The sequence below is a fragment of the Aaosphaeria arxii genome (assembly GCF_010015735.1).
Source record: "Aaosphaeria arxii CBS 175.79 unplaced genomic scaffold BU24scaffold_1, whole genome shotgun sequence".
Taxonomy (NCBI): Eukaryota; Fungi; Ascomycota; class Dothideomycetes; order Pleosporales; genus Aaosphaeria; species Aaosphaeria arxii.
In genome coordinates, this window is record NW_022983474.1 from 5621775 (window position 1) to 5638147 (window position 16373).

Sequence of the window (16373 nt, forward strand, 5' to 3'; positions counted from 1 at the left end):
GATGGCCGCAGCTTTGAGAACGCACCGCATTGCATGCATCCCAGGAGATGGGATTGGTCCTGAAGTCATTGGTGCAACTCTCAAAGTTCTGGAAACCTTAGAGAGGAGTTTGAAGACTTTCAAACTCGATTTCACGCAGTTGCCTTGGGGAAGTGATTATTATCGGTCGCAGGGTCGTTACATGCCCACAGATGGAATCCAGCTCCTCAAACAACATGATGCAATTCTTTTTGGAGCTGTTGGAGACAAAGGTCAGTTCATCTCATTTCTATCTCATGTATCCTATAATTGCACTGCTAAGATGTTGCATAGACGTTCCTGACCATATCTCATTATGGGAGCTTCTTCTTGCAATACGAGGGCAAATGCAACTCTACGTCAATGTACGACCCGTCCGAACCTTGCCCGGTATTCAACCCTTGATCGCTACTCCCGTCAAACCTATCGATTGGGTCATTATTCGTGAAAATTCCGAGGGCGAATATGCAGGCCAAGGCGGGCGTACACATGTAGGCCAACCTTGGGAATGTGCTACTGAAGTAGCCATCTACACCCGGCATGGAGTTGGGCGAATCATGAGATTTGCCTTTGAGACAGCTCTATCAAGGCCGCAGAAAAGCCTCATCGTTGTTACAAAGTCAAACGCAATGCGGAATGGGATGGTATTGTGGGATGAGATAGCTACCGAGATATCGAAGGATTATCCTAGCGTTACGATGGAGAAGATGTTAGTCGACGCAATGACGGTGCGAATGGTAAAGAACCCTCATACCATTGATACTATTGTTGGGACCAATCTTCAAATGGATATTCTTTCCGACCTTGCAGCTGCACTGGCAGGCTCTATTGGAATTGCTTCATCAAGCAACATCGACCCTTCGAGACAAAGCCCCAGCTTCTTCGAACCAGTCCATGGATCAGCATTCGACATTACAGGGAAAGGTGTTGCAAATCCCCTCGGAGCTATATGGTCAGCTACAGAGATGCTTAGATGGCTGAAGGAAGATGATGCAGCAGACCGATTGATGTCAGCTATTGAGAAGGTTTGCGAGGGCAACATCCTGACACGGGACTTGGGGGGACATGCAGGAACACTAGACGTTGCAGATGCCATTTCGAAGGAACTTTCACAGTCAATCTGATGTCGTATCAGCCATCTGATCACAACCTCTGGCCACGTTAAGTAAGGGGACGTCTTATCTCATGTTTTTAACAAAAGACCTCGCATGATAGAAGAATGCTTTTGTTTGATGAACTGCCTATATATTGGTCAATGAAATTACTTCATACGTGCAATGGAGAGCTTCCCGTAGAAAACCATGTATTAATTCATAAGGCTCATCTTACCTTTAAACTACTACTATTCCAAAGGGTGGTGGTCTGGAGTATCGTGAATGTCAACTCATGAACCTCCCGAGTCCTGACCCACCTGTCTACTCCTTGTTCCCATCCACGACATTGCTTATTCTGTCCATGCGTCTCTCTATGTATAACTTGTCGACGTAACCTTATCCATTTTCTTGTATGTTGGGTCATTATTGTTACTTTGGAGTCGAAAGTCACGTGAGGGGATCATATCCGCCTCTTCCAGGCACCAATCAGATCTTCCAATCTGTTCCCCACCGAACTCAATTGAATCTACCACATTTCGAGGCTCGCTTCGCAACCAGAGCGTGACCGCGTTGTTCTAGTCTCTTTGCTACCGGCAGCAATGTCGAGACACCACCGGCCGGCCAGCGGGTGTTGTCACGGCCGGTAAGTGCTCAGCACTCACTCTCCCGCATTCCAAACCTTCGGAGCGGGTTCACATGAACTTTCAGCGCTGAAGTAGGCCTTTGAAGCATGTACATATATTGCTGATGGCATATGCAGAAAAATATCGTTACTTGTTTGAAACCCCTACTCCATAAGCTTGCAATACCGAGTTCTCTGTCTCTTTGCTCTCGTATCGTTGACTCCGCCCACCATGGCCAACTCAAAGGCAGCAAAATTCTCAGTCCTCTTCGTTGGCGCGGTATATATTACAACTTGCCATTCAATTGATATTTTGAACTGACTAAGATAGGGAAACATTACTTTCGGCAACGACAATGTGCTGTGGAACCACTCACTGCGCGTCGAGCGCTATCTTGGATCTAGCCTGGAGGTGGTTGGAATAGTTGACCCTTCCATCGATCGTGTCAAACACGTACTCGCCCAGAAGAAGGCCTCCTCGGCTGCTGCAGCTTATGCCAAAACTGAACATTTCCTGGACGTGGCCAGCGCAGAGAAGGCCTTGAGAGCTGCCGAAAAACTTCCCAAACTCATCATTCTTGGTACGCCTCCTCACTTCAGAGGAACAATGCTTGAACAACGTGACCTGGAGTCGCAGATTATCGCGTCCTTTGGCTCAGCACCAGCTCTTTTTTGCGAGAAGCCGGTCTCAACCGCAAGACCACACGAGTCCTACCCGGTGGCTCAAATCCTCAAGGATTCCGGCAACACTGTTTCAGTAGGATACATGCTCCGATATCTGCATGTTGTCCAGAAGGCCATGTCCATTATTCGCGAAAACAACGTGCAAATTATGTCCGTGAATGCTCGTTATACGTGCGCCTACTCCAAGATCCGTAAAATCGACTGGTGGAACAAAGCAAAACAATGCGGGCCAGTCGTCGAGCAAGCCACCCACTTTTGCGATCTTTGTCGCTACATTGGCGGTGAGGTTAATCTTGAATCCGTGAAAGCTATTGCTTTGGAACATGACGAGCCAGCCGGAAAATTATCTCATATGGCCATCGACGAGTCTCAGATCGATAGCTCCGACAGGATACCAAGGGTAACGTCGGCTTTCTGGTAGGCCTATCACCTCGCTCAATATATCTCTTGTGCCGGAGAAGAGCCTCTTACTGAAATTGAAACAGGAAATATGAAAAGGGCGCAATTGGTTCTCTCACACATATCATTGCACTTCATGGAATCAAGTATTCAAATGAAATTGTTGTGTCTGGTGATGGCTATCAGCTGCGACTGGTTGACTTATACGGAACACCTACGCTTCATGTCCGGTAATTAAAGAACCGCCTTACATGCATAGTAAAATACTCACCAAAGCTCGCTATAGTACCCCTGCGTCGGAAAAAGAAGAAACTTTCACGTTTCCCAACGATGATCCATTTTATTCCGAGCTAGCAGCTCTTCTCGAATCATTGGGAGCAGACTGCCAGGACGCATCATCAGTCGATGAAAATGCAGACAATGATAGTTCTGGTGAGGGACCGGCTCCCGGATCGTCATCGTTTTACCGGCCCTCCCACCCTACTGGTTCCATACTTTCAACATTCGAGGATGCTTGCAAGACTTATGAGTTTACGTGGAGAATCCGAGATGAAAGCGAGGCTTCAAGAAGATAGAGGACTTTGGAATGATATTACCGTAGAAATAGTATCAAAAATAACAATTGGATGACCAGTATCACTCCACATTACTTATATGTTGTTGCCTGTGGCAGAGACCTCTCTATGATAGGGGTAACACAGATATCACTCAGACTCGGACAATATGTAATATAGATAGCTTAGAAGTTTATGAATTTTCTTGACAGGTTCGTAGAATATGTCTTAAAACTACTATTGTGTAATTAACGACCAAGCGTGAGTCTTTGCACACACAACCTCTGAATGGCCTCACCTTCATCCAACTATGCCACAATCCCGTGTCAATTCTTTTGATGGACACACATAATGAGGTACCAAGCTAACAATTAAATCACTCCTCTCTGAGCAAGTGCATCTGATTTCCAACTACGTATGAGATTTTCTCTGTTTCTTAGAACAGGACGTGCTACATTGAATTTGTTTTTGTCTTGTCTTACAGCCATAACACATCTCGAACAAGCTAGGGCTTCAAAACTCACAGCTTCTTCTTATCTGTCATAAGCATTTCGAAATCGCGATCATAGTATCGCAATAAACTGGCTCAACAGAGATATTGTAGGTAACGGACACGACTAGGTAGTGGAATATTCAAAGAATTGTCGTCAAGCGTGAACATGAGCAAAAAATACGCAAAGTAATCATCATTGAGTCTATATTCATGTTCTCTTGGTTAGACTGTGAAGGTGATAGACTTGACGGTCGTATATTCATCGATGCCTTGTTTGCTTCCTTCGCGTCCGTATCCACTTTGCTTCACACCGCCAAATGGAGAGGCAGGATTACTGACGATACCTATGGATGGTAAGATAGGTTGAATTGTAGGGAGTTCGAACGCCTGTACTGACCTGAGTTAACACCTACCATACCAACGTCTAACCGTTCAGCAACTCTCCAGCAACGGCTGATGTCTCTACTGTAAAAGTATGCAGCAAGACCGTATTCCGATCTATTAACTGCTGCAAGAACTTCTTCTTCAGTTTCGAAGGAAACAATACCTGCCAGTGGCCCAAAAATTTCCTCTTGCGTAAATTTCATATCAAGGGTTGCGTTCAGGATAACAGTAGGCTCGAAAAATGTTGGACCAAGTTCAGGGAGAACATTGCCTCCCACCACCACAGTTGCGCCCTTCTCTAACGCATCTTGTACGTGCTCGGAAACTTTACTCACTGCTTTCTGATGGATCAGTGGGCCATGTGTTGTGTCTGAGTGCAGCCCATTGCCAACTTTGAATGTTTTCACAACCTCTATCAAGCCCTTCGCGAACCTATCGTATACACTTCGATGCACGAACATGGTATTTGCACAAACGCATGTTTGTCCTGATGCTCGAAATTTGGAGACCACGGCGCCTGCAACAGCAGCTTCTATGTCTGCATCATCGAATACAATGAAAGGTGCCAGACCACCCAATTCCAATGACATCTTCTTGATCGTAGAAGAAGATTGCTCGCAGAGCAACCTTCCAACGGTTGTTGACCCCGTGAAAGAGATCTTGCGGACGATCGGACTGGTGGTAATTGTTCGACCAACCTCGGGTGTGTATTTCAGCGTAGTCACCACATTGAAAACACCCCCAGGTATTCCAGCTCTTTCTGCCAGCTCTGCAAGAGCAAGTGCCGTCAGTGGTGTTTCGCCAGGGGCCTTTACGACGGTGGTGCAACCAGCAGCAATAGCTGGTCCGGCCTTTCTGGTGATCATGGCAGCAGGAAAATTCCAAGGCGTGATTAGGCCGCAGACTCCCACAGGTTCGCGTACTGTGACAACTCGATGCGAATCAACGTTTGTGCGAACCGTTTCACCTTGGATTCTAATAGCTTCTTCTGCGAACCATGTGAGGAAGGCTGCTGCGTATGCAATCTCGCCTCTCGCTTCCGCAAGAGGTTTACCATTTTCCACGGTCACGATACGTGCCAGGTCTTCCTTGTTAGCTAGCATAAGGCCTGCCCAGTCCTGCAGCATCTTACTGCGACTATAGGCACTGCTTTTGCCAAATAATACCTGAGCCCTCTTTGCAGCCTCAATTGCAAGCACTACGTCGAGATTATTCATGTCTGGACAAGCAGCAACAACAGTGCCGGTTGCAGGATCTGACATACATTTAGAACTGCCTTTACCCAAATATTCATGTCACCACGTACCGGATACCTCGAAGGTTTCCCCAGACTTGGCATCTTCCCACCTCCCATCGATGTACCCCTTGCACTTGAAGAGACTCTCATCGCTCAACTGTCGATTGAGTAAGTGAAGGGTCAAACAACAAGACGTTTGATTCGACTTACTTTCATAATAGATTCCATGATTTTCTTACGCCATTGACTGCCCATCAAATGGCATGACCCTATTATTGTATTCATGATCGCCTCTTCACAGACATCGACCGGTCTACACACCGGCCCCGGTTGGTTCTCGTCGACCATCCCGGCTCCGACATTTCCCCCGGACCCGGTTCGAGAGATTACTGGCAAAGCAATTGCTACACATTTGCGAAGTCATTTCGATAGTATAATAACTGATGGTAAGCTACAATAATGAAAGGAAATCATTGCAAAGATCTTTACTACCTCAGATTCAGATTCCATTTTATCAACATCAATCATGTCTACTCTAGAACAGCTTCGTCGTCTGACTACCATTGTTGCAGACACTGGCGATTTTCAGATTCTTGATTCGTTTAAACCACAAGATGGAACGACCAATCCTTCGCATATTTTGGGCGCAGCAAAGAACCCCAAGTACAAGCACTTAATTACAGAAGCCGTACGCTATGGAATTTCTCGATCGCAAAATGCCGAGGAGCAGCTTGAGCATGCCTTCATTCGGCTCGTCGTCGGGTTTGGAGTGGAGATTCTCAAGCACGTACCAGGACGCGTCTCGACGGAAGTTGACGCAATACATTCTTTCCACAAGGACAAGACTGTTACCATGGCAAGAGAAATCATAGAGCTCTACGAAAAGCTCGGTGTCTCTCGTGAGCGAGTCCTCATCAAGATCGCCTCCACGTGGGAAGGCTTTCACGCCTGCAAGATCTTGGAGCAAGAGAACATCCATTGCAACATGACATTGCTCTTCTCGACTGTTCAGGCAAAGCTCGCGGCAGAAGCTGGTGCCACTTTGATATCTCCATTCGTCGGCAGAACCATGGACTGGTGGCAGAAACAGGTACCGGGCAAAGATTACTCCGGACTGAAAGATCCTGGTGTGAAATTGGTGTCCGACATCTACAAATACTACAAGTCCGAGGGAATCAGCACCGAGATCATGGCTGCCAGTCTTCGCAACATTGACGAGTGTGTACACCTGGCTGGTGTTGATCTCATGACCATCAATGTCGTTCTTCTCGAGGAGCTGAAGAACGCAGACTATGCGGTCAAACCACGACTAGAAAATCATTCAAACGGTTAGTTCATGCCCAAATTAAACTGCAAGTCTCATATCGTACTAAACCTCTTCTGCAGGACACACCCCGAAAACAAAGTCGCTCCCTCATTACATCAATGACGAGGCTAAATTCCGGTTGGACTTGTTTGAAGATGCTGCAGCGACTGACAAAATCGCGGAAAGTCTTCGGATATTCTTCAAAGATGGAGAGGAGTTGAAACGTATGCTAGCGCAGGAAAGAGAAGCGCAGATTAATTGAGAAAAGTCAGTTTTCTCCTGGTAGCTAGCAAGAAATAAATCATTGCATCAAGTTACTCATTTAGTGATCCGCGTGAAAGTATTCAGATTTTGAAACTTTTAGGCACCATTTACCACTACGCCACCCTTGCTACATTGGGTTCACGAAAGGCATGATTTCTTGTTCAAGAAATGACCAGTCGTCGATCAAAGCCGGACCGCTGAAAAAGTTGAACGCCTCAGGCTCCGTCATGTACAACGATTGATCATCCATTGTAGCCTGGACACCTGCACCAAGTGCATTAGGCTCAAAGGCACTCCTGCTAGTGAGAGTGTCTATATTGATAGCCTCGCCGTTAGGCAATGTAAGGTTGGAGTTAGGCAGCGGCTTTAGTGCTCGAAGCACACTATCAACAAGTGCCTGATAGGGATGGGTCTGAAGCAGAAATAGAGAAGAGCTGATGTGGCGAATGAGAGGATCTTTCTTATCAGTTTGAGGATACCTCTGTAGTAGTTGGAGTGAAAGGAATTCTTTCTGTTGTTAGTGATCAAGACATCGTGATTCAAGGAGAAACTGGTTAACTTACGGATAAATGCCAGCATCATAGCTGAATATGTAGGGGCCCATCTGAAGTGCCACTTATATGCCGGAGACTCCTGTATAACTTCAAACTGTTCGATAATGTGGTCCAGTATGCAGCCTACCACATTCCCGATGGCAGAAGCTATGGATTCCTTCGCCGACGATGACCGTTTCACGTCATGTTCTAATCTTTTCAGAACACAGCATATGCCATTGATAGCTGCAAAATTTCTTTGTACTTTCAAGCTACTTCGCTGGAAGGATTGTGCGTCTTCGCCATATGCTATTCTATGTTAGCCCGCTCGGTCTATGTTCTGACATAGGGTAAAGTACACTGAAGGACTCTATCCCAGCATTGGTACCAATTCTCAGTTGTCTCTCCAATTTCGGTCATGATCTGGACATGGGTAGAATAGAATGATGCTGCACCATCAATCCGTGATCGCAGCTGCCCTGTCGCAAAATCAATACTAACGACCGCTTTGTGTTCAGATCAGCGTATACTCACCCCTCAAAAGCACTAGATCAATGATGGATACAAATCGTATATCTGAAGCTTGCGAAGTGGGAAGCTTAAGAAATTTTCGCAACAGCCCCACGTTCAAGGCTGGGGTGACAGGTGCACGGCCGGTACCATAGGCAAGTTCTCGCTCTAGGTAGTGCAAGATGGCCCAGGTACGTACTTTACGACTTAGCTCGCGCGCTCGGTGTACAATGGCCGGAGACGAATCCAAATTGAACTTCAGTTCCACTAACTGTTCCAGTGCGTGGTCCAAGCCCAGGTCGAGTGCCATTTGTCTAGCATGAGCGATTGCATACCATGTCTGCTCTGCGTGTGCCGCAAGCAAGATAGTTGCCTGTACATACTCGAGGGATTTAGTGTACCCGAATAGACTGTGCGCAGCAAGCCGTCGGCATTCTTCTAGGCAACGGTCTCGAAGATGGTCTTTGGGAATCTCAGCAGGCAACGGCAGACACCCTTGTGTCTGTCGAAGAACAACATATAAAATGGACAATAAGCAGAATAGTGAACGGCGCCTGAGGGCGTCAAAGGTGTCCTCCGTAGGGTCGAACAATGGGATAAACGGACTCCCGTTATGGACATACCTGCGAAGGTTAAGCAACGACGAGACGCTCGGTCCGAACATAGCTACTACTCACATTGAAAAAAGCAATCGTGGTACAGATTCATCATCGAATATGTTGTTGATCAGGTCGCCTCCCCGCTGGTGCAATGGACTGGGGGCTGCTTCATTGGGTGTCTGTTTTGTGGTAGGTGAGAAGACATCGATATTCTCCGAAGATTGCAACACCATTGTCGAGAATGCAGATCCTTCTGGGGTGAGGTGATGGATTGCGCTCACGGGAGCATCTAGATGACGAGGGTAGGCATCTTCTGGATAAGAGCCTGGGCTGCACACCTCTGACCCAACGCTCTGTGGATTAGAGGACTGATCACGGCGGCGGCAATCATTTGAAACCTCGTCGGTGGTGTAATCTTTTGTTTGTTCCGTGTGTGCCCTTTCGGCTTCATATAGAGGTTGTCCAGAATTCGTATCTCGCGATTGAAGGGGTGGCTCAATGGGTTGGTCTCCACTGCTCGCAGCAGACCTTTTCAGCCTACCCAACTGTTCCTTGAGATCCTGTACCTCATTTTGAAGAGATTCTCTCCTATCAATAAATGCATAGTTAGCATGAGCGCTATATTCCCATTCAATGGACAGAACGCACTTCCTTTTACGAATGCTTGAATGTGGCGCACCAGGGACCGCAGACTGGTGGCGTTTGCTTTCTATGATATCGAAGATGCAAGGCACTCCAGAATTGACACATCGAGGGCAAGGTTTCTCCACATTACCCTCGCATCGCATCTTTTGTCGACGGCATGTTCTGCAAGCCTTCATCCTTCGAGGAGATGGTTCGGCTGTTGGAGTAGGATCCGGCGCCGATTGGCCTCGCTGAACACCAAGCTCGAGAGCCATAGTGATGAGTAACAGGTATTAGACACTTATTGGACAACGTTTGAAAATTCCTTATCTCTTTCCGGGATCAGTATATTGCAGAGTGACTGTTTGGGATTGAAGTGGGGAGGCCGTGAAACCCGGTATTAAGGTGCGAAGAGGCAGAGCTGGTGCGAACCGGCCGGTGGTCACCGGCTCTACCGGCGGAGCTTGCAAAAGATACCTCCTCATTCCTTCTAAGCTAAAACGGGCCGAGTCCAGCCACTCAGGTCGACACCTCAACCAATTAATCGTCGGGACTTCATACATTCAGTTGTGTTCTTGTCAAGACTCAGAAGACAAGAGAGCACCAGAAAATGTGGCCGTTCAGTATGTTGTCATCGTTCTTCTCCACTGCCGAAGGTGTCTTCATTTAGTATCTAGCAGGTTGTTCGATGCTGAATTCTCCCTCATGCAACCAATGCAAATACCATCTAAAAATGCTCTGGTTCGAAAGTCTTCTTTGCATTACCGTCTACAGTAACCTATGGGGAACAGTACACAAGAGCTGTTTTTCCTCTGACACAAATGTGCATCTCTGGTGTCAGCTAATCCGTGCATGTCTTGATTGTGGGCTCCCATCACAAATCATCATCCTCGACATCATCATTATCGTCATCGTATACAGGAGGCCGGTTGGCGTCGCTTTGATTCACTTCTTCGCGATCTCCAAGTGCTCTGACATTGCGATCCAATGACTACGCAAGCAACAGCCTGCCTGAGCGCTCAAGTGAAATAACATATCCCCGACAACACCAACAAGACATTACGAACATCTCGAAAGACCATCGCCACTATGTGTGTCCTACTTGATTTGTTCCATTTTACTTCTTTGAACCACGATGATGGGTATTCTTTCCTCTCGATCATCTCTTTCCTTCTGTCATTAGTTTCTGCTGTCTCGTTTCTGCTGATGGTTGGGTGGGGAATGGATGGCTGTTTGCGGATTGCACAGCGCGTCATTCCAAAGAGCTAGAGAAAAACGAGCGGCAGGTTCCACTACCAACAGTGTACCAGCATCAGTATCACCTCGTGGTCGCCCGTCATTACAACCACTATTCCCTGACGATAGTCAAAAACACTTGCAAGTATGTATGCGTACCAGCTCGTCCTAAAAGACCTCGACACCAGAAAATGATGCCTCTAATGAAAGCACCTAAAAGGAATAACCCACCGAACGGCACCGTGGTCTTAGAGACTTCCATAGTCTGTTGCTGTCACCCACTCTCTGATTGGACTAGACTTAGGAATGTAACGTGGAGGGTTGGGGCGAGGAATGTGGGCTGTTTGCGGTATGTCCCTACGGCCCGCCTCGCCACAACCGCTACGGATTGCCCAGCCACCTCTGGACGACAAACCAACTCGAAGTTTGTCTTGTTGGCAATATTTGCAAAGCCATCAAACGTTCATAATCGATAAAGATAAGGCTTTGGTAGACCTCCATTCCTCTCTTGTCACTAAACATAGGTCACAGAATCAATGGAATGCTCGTCAAAACGTTGAGGTTGGGAAGAACTCAGAAGCACATGATGCTGCAAGTATATATCCAGTTAGGTGTTTTCAATAACAATGTTTTCTGTGTTTGTCTTCCTGCATCAGCGTGCATCGTTACATATTTGCCTCCTGCAGCCCTTCCGCAAGGTACGGTCACTGGTACCCAGTTATCTCCATCGTTACTACACCCCTACGACGAGGCATTGGCCTGCTCCCCTTTCCAGATACCTGGTCTTAGATATCACACGTGAAAGACAGTCTTGATGGGTTTCTCAGTCGAAACACAGAGTAACTACTCGATGCGGCCCTCCGGTGACAAAGAGATCGAGGTTGTCCACCCGGACGATTTGTTCAGTCAGTATCTCGAGTCGGACCTACAGCTTAACCACACCATGGCAGAGACCTCTGGACCCGATGACCTGGCACACCTTTTTAATTTTCCATCATCATTGAATGGTAGTGAACATTGGGATTCTATGCCCAATTGGGAGGCGACATCGGATGATGCTTGGCACAAGGCTCTCCAAGTCCTCGAACAAAACCCAGCCTCGCCCGTGGTTCCAGTCGCTTCTTCTTCTCCTTCCATATATCTTGAATCGAGAGAAAAAATCATTCGGAGTACTCCGGACTTGTTGAGTTTCGACGACTTGTTTGAATCGGAACCTATCGAGCGAAGACAACCGGCATCAACCCCATCAACACCCAAGGCCACCACATCTCCACGGTCAGCAAAGAAGGTGACTTCCAACCCAGAAAAGCCGCAGAAAAGCGGTATTCATAAGGCTACGAAGAAGTTGTCCACAATTTCCAAGATGATGCGAGCATCGCCATTCCGTACAAACCTCCAGGATCTCTGGACGCGAAAGCTTGATGCGCCAGCAGATACATTCAATCTACAGCTCCCTAATACACCTCCACAATCCGTGAAGCTGTTTGAGCATCAAGGAACGACGAATGAGTTCTATGCTCCTCAGCAGCAGCCGGCTTATACTACCCCGCTATCTCCATTCCCAGACTCGACACCCGAGGTTTCTCAGGCAAATTATCAACTTACTCCACTTTCATCTCCGGCCATTGATACTACCTCTCGCTGCTCAAATGGCGAGTCGTATCAATTTTCAAACGACAGCGTGAACAGCGCATTCTGCTCTCAGAACATGTCCAACGCGGCCCTCTCAGCCTTGCAGACCCCACCATCTTCTCATCGGCTGCAAATGTCCGCGTGGGGCCCAGATACTCCAGCCAGTCTGGACTTTGCATTCTCAGCCTCGCCAGATTATCGAGCCATCCCGGGCAAGAACCAAGCATGGTGGCCAAATGCCCCCGTTTCCACTTCTCAGCCTTCCTCTTCATCATATCAGACTACTCAATCGCACTCGGCACCTCAATCACGAACACAAAGCCAAAGTCTAGGGTACAATTCAACACCAGTGAACGGACTTGGAATTTCATGTGATACTTCGTCCTTCTCTGGATTCAACTCGGATTTAGGAACTGTTTCGACCAGTAACGAGAGCTCGAATGATTTCTCTACTTCAACTTCAGCCTCGTCATTTGACTTGGGCTACACTGTGATGTATCCCACCACGCCAGGCGTTCCAATTGGTCAGCCTCTAAACTCATCGACCCCATCCCGGTCTCCATCCATGTCACCACAACCACGATTCCATCGCAGACGCCATTCTTCGAATACCCATACAACTCGCGCCCATCGTCGCAAATCTTCAGGATCATCCCAGCACTCACATTCAAATGGAAAGACTCAATCAGTGGGATTTGTTAATTTTACTCCAGACGACAGCAGAAAGATTCTCACCGGCGTTGCGCCTAGTGGGAGTTCCAAGACAAAAGCAAGGAGAGAAAAGGAAGCAGCTGAGAAGAGAAGGAAGTTAAGCCAAGCAGCCGTCAAAGCTGTCATAGAGGCCGGAGGTGACTTGGCGCGACTAGAAGAAGGAGGACTACTCAATCTAGGCCACGAGTAAATCAGAGCTAGAGCTCCTTCGTACAACTTCGACTCCCTCGACGTAGTAAGGTTGAGTTGGTTGCAACGTGGTGAGCTCGCTCGTTACTACCAGGATTGGCCATAAGGTTCTAAACCTCTCAGCCTATCTAGTGACCTTGAAAATGTGGTCCTCCTGAGCAGTGCCTTGCATTGTGTCTTCTATCCCATCGTGCTATTCTCTACTTTCGGTCTTGTCGGTTGGCTGTACTACTAGGATCACACGAATTATAGGTTTTTATTTCACAGATCTGGGGGTGTAATGGGTCCATAGCACGAAGAGCACATAGAATCAATTTCCAGAGTTCCAACTCAAGTTCCAGCTTGTGTCTGCCTGAAGTTCTGTGACAATCCCCCAACACATGGCTAATGTAGGTACCATGTAGAGTTCGAGTCAATGGACAACCTCTACAAAACTCATACTCACACAATATCAATCCCAATCATCACACCCTAGCGCATCCCCACTGTCCCCAAAACCTCCTAGCTGGTACTAGCTTTCATTCCAATTCCGATCTCTTTGTTCTTTGTCGCCATGCCTTATCCTCCAGGAACCCGCTCTGCCCGACGCAATCTTTCCGTGACTGTGACCTCACTCCCGACAGCTTGGGTCCGACGTTACATTGTTCCACACAACCAAATTCAAATCTGTCAGACCATGCTGTTGACCAGTCGCTTCTGCCTATCTGCCTTTTAGCATAGGGCTATGGACCCCACCACACCATAGGATTCTTAGTCCTATTAAGATACATACTACGAAACGTGACGGCCGGACTGACCGAGCAAATTGGCCTAACTTGATTTAGTCAATGGCAATATAATGCAAAACATGGTATTGGAACAGTATGGCCACTGTCTCTTTCCTCATTTTCTCACTCGCACGGGAATAACTCTGCTCATGGTGTGTGTAGAATATTTGACTCGGACAATCCAGGCAAACAGCGGTAGGTGTGGATAGCGAGTCATTTGAGTCAAAGTCTAGGTGGTTGACTATGAGCAGCAGTTGGCGTGAATGGACGAAGTGCTGTGCTAGACTGGGCAAATTGTTCCTGAAGGCAAGTCTGGCGTTGGGTTTTCGTGTGTTGGGTGAAACAGATTTAAGATTTCTCTTGGCCGAGCACATGCCCGATTTGATATTTTACGTCTAGCCATATGAGGGTACCTTGAATCTAACCTTACTATCGTCGGGGTCGGAGTCAGGTATTGACAATTCTCTTGGGTGTCATTACGCATTCTATTGGAATCTGGCAGCGGCACCAATGTCTCCATTGAGTGCACTCATTATCAATGAACAAAGATAGCGATAGAAATATTTGAAATCAAGCATGCCAGAAACTACCATAGCACCCACAGACTCACAGGTTCTCATGCTCGTGGCGCTTCCGGAAGAGGAATTAGGTATTGTGAGAAATTAGCGACAGCCAGGCACGATGTATTTACTGAAGAGTGTGGAACAACTTGATCTCACATTGACTCTAGGTACGAATGTCCTCTTTAGGTTTAGCACCACTATCGGAACGACTCTTTCGTCTTGGGAGGAAGTGTCAACGAGCCTATCATACCCAGTCAGTCTATCCTTTGTCTGGTTTGTGGCGTCCAAGACAAAGCTTAGATTGTGACGGTGATTGATCTAGATGTGATATTGGAAGATATCATCGGACATGAAGCATGATGAAGAACAATAATGGATTGGGTTCATTTCAACATTCAACGAAGCGTTTCTGTTGATTTGCTTATTGGGTCTCGGTTTAAATCTGGTTGAAGACACTTAGGCTCCCCATATCCTTTCCGTCATCAGCAACCATCAAATTCCACCCACAGGAGCTTCCCAAGCCAGCATTATCGATCCACGCTGGCTCCCAGTAGAACAAGCCAGTACCCCTGCTGCCCACGTTGGTGACCCGTTTCGCAACCTCCTTCATCCAAGTGACCTGACCTTCCACGCTTAGCGGAATGTTCTTTGTGTCACTCGGGAAGGCATTGGAAGGGTTGGGACAATAAGTTGGCCAATTGGTTTCGACGACTTGAACTTCTTTTCCATACTTGTTGGCCATGTTCTGAAGAGTTGTACCAAGGGCAGCAAGCGTAGCGCCAGAATTGTAGAATGGGTAATAGGATACACCCTGAATGTCATAGTCCGATGCGGAGAGGCCACCACCAGACCCAAGGACGGTGTCATACCACCATTGCTGGGTGTCCCACTTCCAACCATTGTCGAGGTGAATCATAATCTTAGGTTTGGGGGAGATGGTCGATTCTTTGATGGCTTTGGAAGCAGACTTCAGAAGCGCGGCAACATTCTTCGGGCCATCGCTGTTGCTGAGCTGGCCGATGGGAAACAGAAGGCCAGGTGTGATTTCGTTGCCGATGGAGACAATCGAAAGGGGAAGTCCATTCTTTTGGAAGGTGTCCATAACGCTCTTAGTATAGTCGTAGATCTGCTTGATGAGCTGATCACGATTCAAGCTCTTCCATGCGTTGGGTACGACTTGTTTTCCAGGGTCTGCCCAGTTGTCTGAGTAGTGGAAGTCGAGGTAGACCTTAAGGCCTGCAGCTTTGGCACGCTGAGCAAGCTTGATATTGTAATCAAGGTTATAGTCGCCATTGGAAGGGTTGACCCATATGCGTTGGCGAACTGTGTTGACTCCGGAATTCTTGAGGATAGTTTCCAGGGGCTGTACTTGGCCAGAGGTTGTCTTGTACTGCTTCCCAGCTTTCTCCTCAATGAGAAGTGATGACCAATCAACACCTTTATGGGGTAGAGCAGCCAGAATCGGGCTGGCAAACAGCAGTGGGAGCAACGTGGAGAAAAGCATGATCGTTGCTGCTGGTAGATGCAGTGGTGCTTGACGCCATCATCCGTCGAATCTGAACGCAGCCTTTTATATTTTCCAGAGATTATCGATGCATTGGCTTCTAGAATCGCATGATGCACTATGAGGTTCTCAGCGAGTAACTGCAATTCCGGGGCGGTCGTTCAATACAGAAATTCGCTCCAATGGCATGTCTTCTTGTAAATGTAGCGTGGCACGAGAATTGCATCGAATAGATGAGATTGGATCGGCGTTATTATTCGTGTGGGGTAAACGGAATTGGAGGGATGAGCCTGGTTTTTGCGTTAATCTATGTCGGGATGTTGACCCGGTTCTTCTGGCGAGCGCGACGGTTGCGATACCTCTTAAAGAAATAAAGACACAACGATCAGATAATAGGGCCGCAATATTGGGCACTATTGCTAACTTGTCTGCCTCGGGATTTCGGTTTCC

General features: G+C 47.5%; 7 protein-coding genes across 7 annotated transcripts; 4 read left to right on the forward strand and 3 right to left on the reverse strand.

Annotated features, from left to right (window-relative positions):
- Position 1: 1 nt before the first annotated feature.
- On the forward strand, positions 2 to 1142 carry BU24DRAFT_338131 (isocitrate/isopropylmalate dehydrogenase; the record flags this gene model as incomplete). The annotated part of the gene is made up of 2 exons (XM_033523117.1): positions 2 to 251; positions 313 to 1142. The coding sequence occupies 2 exons, from the start codon at positions 2 to 4 to the stop codon at positions 1140 to 1142; spliced, it is 1080 nt and encodes a 359-aa protein (XP_033390751.1).
- A 535-nt stretch (positions 1143 to 1677) lies between these two features.
- BU24DRAFT_488624 (uncharacterized protein) lies at positions 1678 to 3547 on the forward strand. Its single transcript, XM_033533565.1, has 4 exons — positions 1678 to 2014; positions 2066 to 2835; positions 2904 to 3047; positions 3104 to 3547. Exons 1-4 carry the CDS (start codon positions 1967 to 1969, stop codon positions 3390 to 3392), a joined length of 1251 nt encoding a protein of 416 aa, XP_033390752.1. The 5' UTR covers positions 1678 to 1966; the 3' UTR covers positions 3393 to 3547.
- Positions 3548 to 4086: 539 nt separating this feature from the next.
- Positions 4087 to 5713, reverse strand: BU24DRAFT_447188 (succinate-semialdehyde dehydrogenase; the record flags this gene model as incomplete). The annotated part of the gene is made up of 4 exons (XM_033530805.1): positions 4087 to 4208; positions 4262 to 5503; positions 5555 to 5642; positions 5696 to 5713. The coding sequence occupies 4 exons, from the start codon at positions 5711 to 5713 to the stop codon at positions 4087 to 4089; spliced, it is 1470 nt and encodes a 489-aa protein (XP_033390753.1).
- Positions 5714 to 5953: 240 nt separating this feature from the next.
- Positions 5954 to 7053, forward strand: BU24DRAFT_439102 (transaldolase; the record flags this gene model as incomplete). The annotated part of the gene is made up of 2 exons (XM_033530282.1): positions 5954 to 6813; positions 6872 to 7053. The coding sequence occupies exons 1-2, from the start codon at positions 6012 to 6014 to the stop codon at positions 7051 to 7053; spliced, it is 984 nt and encodes a 327-aa protein (XP_033390754.1). The 5' UTR covers positions 5954 to 6011.
- Positions 7038 to 9711, reverse strand: BU24DRAFT_418045 (uncharacterized protein). Its single transcript, XM_033526877.1, has 6 exons — positions 9346 to 9711; positions 8776 to 9285; positions 8123 to 8721; positions 7948 to 8067; positions 7619 to 7897; positions 7038 to 7562 (listed from the first exon to the last, which is right to left on the reverse strand). Exons 1-6 carry the CDS (start codon positions 9594 to 9596, stop codon positions 7183 to 7185), a joined length of 2139 nt encoding a protein of 712 aa, XP_033390755.1. The 5' UTR covers positions 9597 to 9711; the 3' UTR covers positions 7038 to 7182.
- Positions 9712 to 11407: 1696 nt separating this feature from the next.
- BU24DRAFT_458274 (uncharacterized protein) lies at positions 11408 to 13090 on the forward strand (the record flags this gene model as incomplete). The annotated part of the gene is made up of 1 exon (XM_033531614.1): positions 11408 to 13090. One exon carries the CDS (start codon positions 11408 to 11410, stop codon positions 13088 to 13090), a length of 1683 nt encoding a protein of 560 aa, XP_033390756.1.
- A 1743-nt stretch (positions 13091 to 14833) lies between these two features.
- On the reverse strand, positions 14834 to 16199 carry BU24DRAFT_418046 (glycoside hydrolase family 53 protein). Its single transcript, XM_033526878.1, has one exon. The coding sequence runs from the start codon at positions 15921 to 15923 to the stop codon at positions 14856 to 14858; it is 1068 nt and encodes a 355-aa protein (XP_033390757.1). The 5' UTR covers positions 15924 to 16199; the 3' UTR covers positions 14834 to 14855.
- Positions 16200 to 16373: the final 174 nt, after the last annotated feature.

Coding starts and splice junctions, on each gene's coding strand:
- BU24DRAFT_488624 (XM_033533565.1), top strand. CDS start 1,967: ATGGCCAACTCAAAGGCAGCAAAATTCTCAGTCCTCTTCGTTGGCGCG. Junction 2,836..2,903: donor AGGGTAACGTCGGCTTTCTG/GTAGGCCTATCA, acceptor AAATTGAAACAG/GAAATATGAAAAGGGCGCAA. Junction 3,048..3,103: donor ACACCTACGCTTCATGTCCG/GTAATTAAAGAA, acceptor AGCTCGCTATAG/TACCCCTGCGTCGGAAAAAG.
- BU24DRAFT_418046 (XM_033526878.1), bottom strand. CDS start 15,923: ATGCTTTTCTCCACGTTGCTCCCACTGCTGTTTGCCAGCCCGATTCTG.
- BU24DRAFT_418045 (XM_033526877.1), bottom strand. CDS start 9,596: ATGGCTCTCGAGCTTGGTGTTCAGCGAGGCCAATCGGCGCCGGATCCT. Junction 9,286..9,345: donor TCAAGCATTCGTAAAAGGAA/GTGCGTTCTGTC, acceptor ATTTATTGATAG/GAGAGAATCTCTTCAAAATG. Junction 8,722..8,775: donor CCACGATTGCTTTTTTCAAT/GTGAGTAGTAGC, acceptor TAACCTTCGCAG/GTATGTCCATAACGGGAGTC.